General features: G+C 27.8%; 1 protein-coding gene across 1 annotated transcript; it reads right to left on the bottom strand.

Annotated features, from left to right (window-relative positions):
* Nucleotides 1-3577: 3577 nt before the first annotated feature.
* On the bottom strand, nucleotides 3578-11950 carry LOC145053511 (3-hydroxyisobutyryl-CoA hydrolase 1-like). Its single transcript, XM_079001563.1, has 13 exons — nucleotides 11770-11950; nucleotides 9007-9087; nucleotides 8867-8935; nucleotides 8286-8349; nucleotides 8044-8207; nucleotides 7445-7529; nucleotides 7102-7187; nucleotides 6861-6994; nucleotides 5023-5083; nucleotides 4467-4565; nucleotides 4289-4390; nucleotides 4162-4203; nucleotides 3578-3986 (listed from the first exon to the last, which is right to left on the bottom strand). Exons 1-13 carry the CDS (start codon nucleotides 11800-11802, stop codon nucleotides 3843-3845), a joined length of 1164 nt encoding a protein of 387 aa, XP_078857689.1. The 5' UTR covers nucleotides 11803-11950; the 3' UTR covers nucleotides 3578-3842.
* Nucleotides 11951-12483: the final 533 nt, after the last annotated feature.

Here is a 12483-nt window from a genome sequence, read left to right as displayed (position 1 = left end):
TTCATCGAATATCACCAACTAAAAAGGGGATTTTCTTGTGATATGAACCGGTAATAATGTACGAACTCATAAAACTCCCTTTCTTCCCCAACTTTCTAAACAAATCACCAAAATACGAACGAAAACCGATCTGAAAATGTTTTTGCAAGCTTCAGAAGTGTTCCAATAAACAAGAACATAAAAAATTTGGAGATCTAAGCGAAAATAGTGAAGCCGATCTTGACATATAGGCAAAAACGGAATAAATCTAGAGATTTGAGAGAAAGAACGAAGCAGATCTAGAGATCTGAAAGTCCGGTAAGCTGATCTGGATAGATCTTAGCGAAAGCCGAGCGGATCTGAACAGATAATCATAGAAATGAACCGATTTGAGCTTCTCCGAGGCGGAGAACAACATATCTGAACAAATCAGTGGCAAAAACGAGGTTGAGACCAAGAGACGATAGTTATTCGTCCTTGGTCCCACGGATAGTACCAAATGTTGCAACAAGAGCACCGCCCGTCGGGTCTTCTATGTTGAATCCATATCAAAGTTCTAGAAGTGGTGTCGTGAGCAAGTTTCCAACGAGATACCTAAGTTGCAGTCACAACAAAGTCATTAGAATTGCCACAAGGACTATACCCCGGGAGCTAGCTCCGACGATTAACTTAGATCGGTTGGTAGACATAAGATGGTTCTCCCTAGCCGGAGAGAAGCATCTTGGTGTTTTTGGTGTGTGTTTGGCCATGGAGGCTCTATGGTTTAGGTCCCAGGAAATGTCTAAGGGAAGCTCCCTCTTTCTCGAGGAGATTATGTTCTATTTATGGGGGACAATTAGGTTAATGGAGAGTTAAGTCAGGCCTTGGGCCGGCCTAACTCAAGCCCAGCTAGCAAGGAGCTGGGGTTGCCAGGTGAGGGTCGTAGTGGCTATACAAGGCTAGCAGGAGAGCGTCGGGCAAGGTTGGCGTGCCAAGTCTTGACATCCAGGCCATGCTAATGAACCATACGTTAACAATATATATATATATATATATATATATATATATATATATATATATATATATATATAGGTGTGTTCAATTGAGAAAATAAAAAAGGTTGAGAATGGGGGAATAATTCTCAGCCACTCATTTTATTCAAGCATAAAAAGACACGGTGGCAAACTTGTAAATATAAGAACAAACTTCAATCTCAAATACGTATCTGTAGTTCAAACCCATTCATTGTTCATCATCCAAATTTCTTCTCCAACTTTCAACAATCATCCAGATTTCTTCAATTAAACTATCATCAACATCATCCAGTGCTAATCAATCATCGATCTTCGTCAATAATCAACACGATTCAACAGTTAACAGCAAAAATTCATTTTTGGTTCTTTTAATTCAACCTTCAATTGTGCTTGAATACGATCAGATCTTCAACATCTATGATTAATTATACTCCCAGCGTTATTAGATCAACATCATCGATAATCAACAAAAATCCACTTCATATCATTCATTCAACATCGATTATCAAATAAAACTTGAAAATTGAGGTTAGAAAAATATCAAATCGTTTTTTTTTTTTGAAAAATTTCATATAATTCTCTATCAATCTACTCTTTTGTAAGATTTAAATAGTCAAAATATCATGTTTTTAACATTTTTAAAAAAAGTTAAATTATATGCACTCTAACTGTTTGATGAAATGCATGAACTAAATTACCACGTTATATTCATATATAAATATGTTTTCTCAGTATATGATTATTAAAACAAAAAAAACAAATATGCAAGTCTGTATGTTATTCATATGTGAATAACATATAAAAATTATATATATTTGTGAAAATACATTGTAATATTCATATGTGAATATACTGTGTAATATTCATATGTGAATATACTCTGTAATATTCATAAGTGAATATATCATCTAATATTCACAAATGAATATACTATGTAATATTCACATGTGATATACCATCTAATACTATGTAATATTCAGATATGAAAATATTATCTAATATTCATAAGTGAATATACCATCTAATATTCACAAGTGAATATACTATGTAATATTCATAAGTGAATGTATCGTCTAATATTAAATATGAATATACTATGTTTATTATATGCTATATTCATATATGAATGATACTTAAATTGTAAAAAAAAAATTAATCATATTTTTATTCATAACTGAATAACGAATGTACTGTAGTAAAAACCTGATTTATTTTTATTCACTTATGAATAACGATAGCTGAAAATATAAAAAAAATAAATTTTTTATTTTATCTTAAAACTATATCAATATGGATGTCTATCTGTAAAGAATAAAAAATCATGAATTTTGGTATATTTAAAATCATTTTTCGATAAAAATAGTTTTTTAAAAATTAAAAAAAAAAAAACGAAAAAACTATGTTTTTGTATATATTAAGATAATGATTAGCATAGTTTAAGGAAACATGTTTTGTTGAAAAACACATGTCTATTCATTTCTCATTTATGCTGGTACGACGGAGCCTTTTGCGACAAAAATAAATAAGTGACTGAGAATGATTCCTCAATTCTCAACTTTTTTTTCTCAATTGAACCCTCTCTCTCTCTCTCTCTCTCTCTCTCTCTCTCTATATATATATATATATATATATATATATATATATATATATATATATATATATATATATATATAGTGGCGGAGCTAGAAATTTTTATACGGGGATACAACTTTTATCAATAAATATTATATATAGTTATCATATTTTGGGCATTAAAAAACATAATATAATCTCTTTATCTGGGGGTATAATAACATATAACATGTTTACAAATAAATTTTTTTATATACATAAAACAATTTGTTGGGGGTGCTGTAGTACCCCCAACGCCCTATCTAGCTCCGCCACTATATATATATATATATATATATATATATATATATATATATATATATATATATATATATATATATATATATATATATATATTAAATACAAAAGTAGGGTTTAAAAGTCATTTTCATAAAACACAGAATTTTAACATTAAGGAAAAAAAATAGTTTTGCCGTAAACAAATTATTTTGTTTCAAGTATCCTCTTAAATATTTAAAATATTTAGTCAGGTATAAATTCTAGATTTTGACGCATTTAATTTGGTTGGGCAAAGTATCCAGGATTAAACAACACTTTATGGAGCTGAAATAATACTTTCTAGACCAAAAACGCATGTTTCTTAATTATAGGCAACCTTTCTAGAACAAAGGCATCATTTGGTGAATTTTCATCATCTTCTTGATCATCCCCTTTACGATTTTATAATCACACAAAACACAATGAGATTCTTATAATAAAATATGATTCACATTTTGGTTTAATCATTATTAAAACAAAATGAGATTATCGGAAAAATTAGGAACAAGAAATAAATTGTTTTGCTCTAAAGAGGTAGTTAAGTGTATACTAAAACATATTTGATATGTTTTCATACTAAAGCATTGGCTACATATCAAATGTCTACAAAATATTGGTCAAACCAAATGCAAAGTTTGGAACCCCGCTTTGAGCATGCTCAGCAGAATTTCAATGCAAAACAAAAAGAATGTCAAATTAAAACACATGTTTGTTTCTTTCAAATTCTTTATATGACAACCTAAAAATCAAATACCAATCGATAAAATAAGACCATTTACATTTCAAAGTTTGAATGGTCTCTCATAACCTAATATTATTTCAATAACTTGAAACCACTTGCAGAATGCATTATTAACGATGAGACTAATGAGATATTATTTATTATAGTTTGTGATAAGCCAACCATATTAAGCTCTAAAGCAACAACAAATAAATCATACAGAAAACGAGTCCTTTGTTCTAGAGTTTTGATGTCATGGCTTTGGCTTTATCATATCGAAGTGGAAGTCGTAAAGGAAACCAATCATCGTCTTCGGTGAAAGATCTTAAAAAACACTTGGCCACCATTTCGTCACTAACTTCCTCTAGTTTTGAGGGTACCCACTATCAACATAAACTAAATGTTAGTGATGTCATTAATTTATAAATTTTCACCATGAGTTCAACATGATTGTTAGCATAAAGTTTTGTATTAACAACCACAATGTTCAGATAAATATCAATCGCATCAAAATTTAGTAGAGTAGACTGATCGACTTCACTTTATAGCAACGTTTACCTGTGGTTTCTTATCTTTCTCAATCAAAATAGCTCTTGATCCCTATATAAAGAACATTCTAAGCACATGAGTTTAATTGATATCAAGCATGTGATCATTCAAAATTATGTGTGAAATATTAAGCAACCTCATAGAAGTCATTGCTAACTGTTCGACGTAAAATATGTGAGATAGCAATGTATTCGGTGTCTAGACATTGCTCGATGTTTTGGGATCGACCTTGTCTAATCTGTCATGGAAATTAAATATTTATATCGTAAATTTAGAATTCATAATGAAATTGTTGTAATCTTTACATTACTTACTATTCGTAAGAAAATCTTGAGACACAGTGGAGATGCGAATCTCATCGATCTTATTGCATTGTGAATCCACTTCTCTTGTACTTGGATAGCCAAGTGCTCCTAGAATTGAATGTATCCATACATCAAGATGTTACGTTTTTGAAATATAAAGGGCTAAATGCGAATCTATGCAACCATTTTTCATCCTATTACCAATTTATGCAACACTATATATATATATATATATATATATATATATATATATATATATATATATATATATATATATATATATATATATATATATATATATATATATATATATATATATATATATATATATATATATATATATATATATACTTTTTACCAATTTATGTAATAATATTTTAATTTGTTATACGTTTATTCTATATTGTTCATATCTTACCAAATTATGCTTAAACTGATGAATGTTTAGTAACAAATTGAAATGTGTTTTCATAATCCATGTCAAAAAATTTATTTATGTTTTATAAATTGGTAAACATATGAAAAATGATTACAAAAATAGGCTTTTAACCCTAAAGAAACTTACCAGTGAGTATAATATTTCTTCACATGATTTTCTCGAGAAGCATTGATTGATCATGTCGAGTCTGGTCACATCAAATTTAATCAAAAGAAAAAGAAAGAGATCCGGATATAATATGGTTATTGATTTTTAATGATCATCAATATATGTGGAAAAATCATGACTTGGTCTGAGGGGTTGGTTAAACGCCATAATGCATTTAGGCGAACGGTATATTTTTATGTTGATCAAAACATGATGACAGGTTCATGTTGCGTTAAGTTATCCAAACTTTTTCTCTACTTTGTTGAATTTTATAAAACATTTAATATATTAAATGTGATTATGAAATTTATATCGTAAAAGTAAATATTCTTTTTATAAAAATAAAGTTGACAACATTTGAATATCCAACTTTTTATAGATATTGACTTATCAGGGCAATGACACATCTGGATAACTTCTTTTTTATAAACATCTAGGTAATTACATATGGAAGTTTGTTACTTGGATATTTATAAAATAAAATAAAAAAGTTACCCATATGTGAACAAAATGAAAAGCTAATTACTCTAATTTCCTTTTTTATTAAGGTTGTCGATCATAATCTTTGCAATATTAATAGATCCAATTAAATTTCCTTAAAACAATATTTATGACCATTTATGAACATCTAAATTGGCCATGACATGTTGAGAGTTGTTTGGGTAGCATAATTATTAAATAACTTTATATATAAGACAAGAGCAACGATATCGATGTAGATAATAATTCTGTTTATTTTTATATTTTAAATTTCTATAATATATAGAGCAAACTTCATTGAAGATGATATTTTATTCTATGTTATTGGTTTCAATTTCTTATACTTTTAGTCTCTAGTAAATTTTAATTTTTATATTTAATATCTTAAATAGTAAAATTTTATAAAATGATGATGTGTTTTTTCCCTGTCAAATCTGGAGTTTTTTTTTATCAAAGTAGTATATTTTAAAAAGATATTTACCAAAATGGTATGGTTGTAAATATGTTAACCCTTTAGGTTAAATTTTATACTAAATCAAAATTAGAAGGTAAAATAAAAAAGAAGGAAAAATGAATTATTAAGTTAATCACTTTTTCGTTTTGTTAACATTTAGGTGATTTTTTTTACATATTTAGGTAACGAACTTATTGTCGGAAATGTTCACATACAACCATTATGACTTGCTGTAGTTTTCTACGTCAGGTCATAATGATCACGTGTATATATTTCCAACAAGTTCGTTAGTTAGATGTTTACAAAAAAACAAAATTACTCAGATTTGAACAAATAAAAAATATAATTACTCTCATAAGTCAATTTTCCAACTTTTTATTCATTTACCCATGTAATCAAGTTTCTTTTAGCTGATAATTTTGTATACCCATTTGACACGTTAGCACAAAATAATGGTTAAATGTAGTATTGACAAAGTTCTTTCATTTAATTGTTATTATATATAACATGTTTTTTCATTTATTCGGATAATAAGATTATACTTCCAAATATCGACCCAATTATAACAATATAATCAATAAGCGAAGCTGCATTCACTGTTATACATGAGTAAATTTTTTAAATACATTTTTTAATAAAAAATGAGAATAAGCCCTATAATTTCGCAAACTTTCATATTTCAAGTTTTTACAGAAATAATGTTGAAAACTAATATAGTATTGTAATTAAAAATATATTAAATTAAATTATCATAAGAAATAATAAAATAAAAATAGGTTGTTATATATCTCTTGCATTTATCCATGTATAGCATAATCAAATCCATAAATATTAAGTAAATTAGTCCCAATTAGCACATTTTGATGAAGAAATATTTGTGTACCTAGTAATAACACTCTCTGGCTTGACCTTTACTTCTTGTGCAAACTTGTTAATAATCATGGAAATTGTTGTTACACTTGTTGCATCTGATGAAGCAACCATTTTTTCGAGAGCCTTCTCCATTGATTGTATATTCTGCAAAAATTGGTAATTATATGTAATAATCGAGAACACATTTGTGTCAATTAAGTGTGCCCATTTGTATAAAAATGCCATTCAACACATTTAAGAGAAGTGAGTACCTGAGATGGGACAAAATGAGTTGCAAGCCCCATGGCAACCATCTCAGCTCCATCTAATCGAGCGCCTGTTAATCCAATATATTCTCCTACACACATACCCTTGATCATTCATGCTCGTTTATGGTAGTGGAACAAATCATAAAATAAACTGTCCATTGTTTTACATATATAAACCGAATAGGTTTTACTATTTATCTATAGTGTTCTATTAAATAAGTTTTTTGTATGCCATGTTAAAAATATTTTTAAAGGATATTTTTAACTACTTCTTTAGAGAGGGACCACTAATATGGGGTCGTCCTCTATATAAGTAAATGACAATGTACCATTAAGATGAGTTTACCAAAAGATCCAGGAAGTCGCGATAGAAAATAAGATGCACCAACATCAGGAAACAATCCAATTGATGCTTCGGGCATGGCGAATATCTACATCAATGTTATAAAAACCGCAACTTACATGATAAACATCCAACTTATCAAAAAAAAAAAAAAATGTAGGGCGTGTTTGGCAAAAGTAGCTGTTAGCAGGAAACGGGTAGCGGGTAGCTAGTAGCGTGTAGCAGGTAGCTGGTAGTGAAAAGTTGTAGCTTTTATTTGTCATATGAATATTTGGCAAAAGTAGCTGAAAGCTTTTAAAAGATATAAAATTATATAAAAAGACAATTAATTAAAATAAATAAATATATAAATATATTTTTAAGGGTAATTATGGAAATTAATTTCAAAAGCTCAGAGCGTTTTGTTAAACGCTACATGAAGTAGCTTTTACAATCGGAGCGTTTTGTTAAAACAAAAAGCAAAACGATCGTACTGTCAAACAAAGTTTTTTGTTTAAACTGTAGCGTTTTATCAAAAGGTAAAAACTAGAAGCTTCCAAACGCTTCCAAAAACTCAGTGCAAAACAAGCCCGTAGCTACCAAAAAAAGAAGAAGATAAATACCGTATTCTCAGTAACAATTCTAAATGTTGAATGTATCGATATTCCAACACCTCCTCCCATAACACTTCCATCTAGAATTGCAACCATTGGCTTCTTATATGTTGCAAGTAGGTAGTCCAAACAAAATTCTTTCCTATAGTAGCTCGTTCCGAAACTCCAATGTCCTTTTTTCAAAATAAAATTAACGACATGGTCTTAGTTACATTTATTCTTGTTCGTAAGCATTAATATACGTCCCTTACCATAAGCTACAAATTTAGAGGCAGATACGAGATCACCACCAACACAAAATACTTTACCATTTGCCTGCACATGAAGATGATGAGTTGAAAAATTAAACACTCATCAAGTAATTAATAGTACTACATAATAAAAATATCTTACACTTTTTTGTTAAATAAAGAGTTGAATGGGTTGAAAGGGTCTAAATGATCACATTATCACTTTATTAAACAACTTACATTACTAAATTTCTTTCTAATAGGTGTAGAAAAACTAAGTTGTTGTGGTTAGATGACATTTTTTTTGTAACGAGTATTTTCTAACGTCTAGTTGGTTTTTCAATAAAATTCCGTCGTTCTAAAAAAAACTAATTAGGTTATTATTTTAGTAACAAGTTTTTCTGCAATACTTTAACATAATTGTTGATCATTGGGAAATTGCATAGAAATGCATTTAATAAAAATTACATTCAAGCAATGAACTTTCAAAAAGCAATTTAATCATACATAAATTGAATGCATATTATCCAACGTATCTTATGCGACAATTTGCCATCTCTAGGTTTCGTAGATCTTTAAAATCCCGAAATTATTTTTAGTACCTTTAGAACAATAAGCTTAACCATTGGATCATTCTCGTATGTTCTCAGTTTTTCGGATATTTTTCCCAACTGCAATCAATTTGATAAAAGTAAGCAATTCAGAAGAATATTACTTTCACCATATTGTGGTTTTACAATACCATCTTATAGGTGAGGACATTTAGTTTTGTTGATCTGTTAAGTACTACTTTTCTTGCCCCCAAGATTTCCTCAAATAGCACCTGCAAAAATCATAAAATTTCTAGCTTTATCATACTATAGTTTTTCCTAAACATAATCTTTATGTAAACATATATTTTTCACAAAGTTTTTGATTAATACTTATCAAGGTTATTTACAACCCAACACCAAAACTAAATTTTTACACCAAACAATGTGTCAATTATACCCAACACTATTGCTTACATCATTTTGGTGTTAATGAACAACAAATCTAAATAAACTTGAATGTTTAGCTTAGTTGGTTAAATTGTGATAGGCCTTTAGAATAAGCAAAAGAGACGTGCGTTCCAGACATAGAAATGGAAGTGTAGCGGTTTCGACCGATGTTTTTCCATTAGGATTATTCATTATTCGTATAAAACCAAATTGTCAAATTGAATAATTTAGATGGAACTGCACAGGGCCGGTCCTGAAAAATGAAATATTCTTAAAGGCCTAAGACGAACAAGAAAAAAAAGGTCCTTATCTTTATTATAATTTTATATTTTTAAATAAAAATATATAATGAAAAAAATTGGGCCCTATGCAGCTGCCCACTTTACCCCCTCTAAACCCCCATGGAAGTGCATTGTCTGGATAGTAATATTTTATGATTGGTTTAGACCAAAACCAAACTATTAATGCAGATTTCAAATTGGTTTTATCATTAAAATAAGAAAAGAATTAAACAAAATAACATTGTCTTAATTATTCGTTTTTAATACGTACATACATTATGTATTAATGTATTATAATTGCTTTTTTAATTACACAAGAAGGCATCAAGATTCAATACCGAAGTAAAAAAAAAGGCCTTAATATATTTGCAAAATATTGTTTTCTAATTGATAGTTATTTAACTATAGATGAACAAAATCCAGTGAACAAAATCCAAACCGCAAACTGAAAAACTAATAAATAAAAATGGAACATAAAATCCATTTATTTTAGGAATTAGAAAACCACAATATATATATATATATATATATATATATATATATATATATATATATATATATATATATATATATATAGGTTCAGGTTCATTTGAGATCATTCTAATTTTGTGAGACCGTGAGACCAAATCTAAAAATAAATTTAAAATGCAAAATAAATGGAAAAATCCAAAAATTCTTTTTTTAAATGTTATTTTCGGAACTTGAATTAACTAAAAAAATATTTAAAAAATATAAAATAAATAAAAAAAATCCGCTTTTTTTTTTGAAAAATACGTGAAATATTCTAAATAGAATATTTCACTGACATATTCTAAAAAATAATTTTAAAATGCAAAATAAATGGAAAAATCTAAAAATTCTTTTTTTAAATATTATTTTCGGAACTTGAATTAACTAAAAAAAATTAAAAAAAATTAAAAAAAATAAAAAAAAAATTCTATTTTTTTTGAAAAATACGTGAAATATTCTAAATAGAATATTACACTGTACATATTCTAAAAATAATTTTAAAATGCAAAATAAATGAAAAAATCAAAAAATTCTTTTTTTAAATATTATTTTCGGAACATGAATTAACTAAAAAAAATAAAAAAAAATAAAAAAAAATAAACAAATGCGTCTCACGGTCTCACAAAATATAAGTGGTCTCAAATGAACCTAACCCTATATATATATATATATATATATATATATATATATATATATATATATATATATATATATATATATATATATATATATATATATATATAACTTAATTGTTACTCAAGATACTATCGTCTCATCAATATATATATTTTTTTATATTTAACTCAAAAGTCATAACTAAACAATTTATTTTTCTTATTATTACAGTTGACTAGGGTCATAGATAACTCAGTGGTTTCAAAATTCGAATTTTACAAATATAGTCCTTATGTTTCATACATTATAGAAAGGTCTCATGTTTGGTAAACTTATAGAAATGATAATTTGCATGTATTTTAATAAAATTACATGAAAGGTTGTATTTTATAAACTTTAAAAACTTACCGGAAAAGCAATAAGTTCAAAGTTCAAAATTTATAGACCTTGATATTTACAAATTACAAATACAACCTTTTGTATCAGTTTATTAAAATACATTAGATTGCTATTTATATTACACGAAACGAACATATTTACTGTTCGTTTAGTTAAACCAACGAACATAAATAGTGATCTCTTTCGTTCAATTATGTTCGTTAACGTTCGTTTATATTCGTTCATTTAAGTTTCCTTTTTTGTTCATCTATGTTCAATTGTGTTTGATTACATTTATGTTCATATATGTTTAATTATTATTTTTTTTTTTTATCTCCGTTCGTTTATGTTTGTTCGTTTAGCATGTTTACGAATATAAACGAACGAACATCAACAACGTCATTTGTTAAACGAACAAACATGAACTATAAAATTCGTTCATTTATCCATTCGTGTTCGTTTATTTGATCGACTAACTTAAACGAACGAGCAGGAATAAGCCCCTCTTCGTATTCGTTCGGTTTGTTTACAGCTCTTTTCAACGCATATTTTAACCCCTTAAACACTAAACAATAATAACGCTCATAAATAGTAATACAATCATTATACAAATTGTGTAAACATATATAAATATTCATCAACTTTCCAGTATATAAATTAGACCGATTACATGATGTATTGTTGTAAAACACAAAATCGAGACCTATGGACAAAAAGAAGTAAAGAGCGAGAGAATTGTACCTGTTCAGTTTCTGAACGGGTGGAGAGAGCCATGGGCGATAGCTGCAACTTCAAAGGATGAAGATATTAAGAAATATTGGAGATTTTTGGTACAGATATAAATAATACAGTGTTGAGCAATAAATACAAAAATATGGTACAAACAGTTAATGGCTGTTAGGTCTTAAAACACAAAGTGTAACAAACAGTCCTTGAGTTTAACTTGTTTGATGATGTAGTCTATATTAAATTTCAGCAGTTGCATGTGTTAGGATACGAAATTGGCATAATAATAAAAGTGCATCTTCAGTTTCACCTTTTATATTGTGACATTAATATTTTGCCCAAAATAATCGTGTACATGTTGAGTTTGTTTTCAAGAGACGTGTTGTTGAATCCTATTTGTTTTCAAACAATTTATGTTAAAAACATATCGAAAATATTATACTACAAAACTTGAATGTGCGACCTCAAACGAATTTTTCTGCATGCTCGATGACTGATTAATTAACTCCAACTAAATTGAAGTTATGCTCATTGAAATTTGCTTTGTTTTATAGTGTTTTTTTTTTTTTTTTTTTTTTGCACGTTTTAATACATGACTCGACCAATAAAATTATCAAATTCTTTTCTTTTTAGAAGCGTTTGCTGCCCCACATAAGAGAAAAAACACACCACGTTGATACATTAAAATGCCTCGTGAATTTATTCAATCTTTTTGTCTATATCACTATA

The sequence above is a fragment of the Lactuca serriola genome, chromosome 5, assembly GCF_051521515.1.
Source record: "Lactuca serriola cultivar US96UC23 chromosome 5, Lser_US96UC23_V15, whole genome shotgun sequence".
Classification (NCBI taxonomy): domain Eukaryota; kingdom Viridiplantae; phylum Streptophyta; class Magnoliopsida; order Asterales; family Asteraceae; genus Lactuca; species Lactuca serriola.
This window is presented reverse-complemented; position numbering and strand designations above follow the sequence as displayed.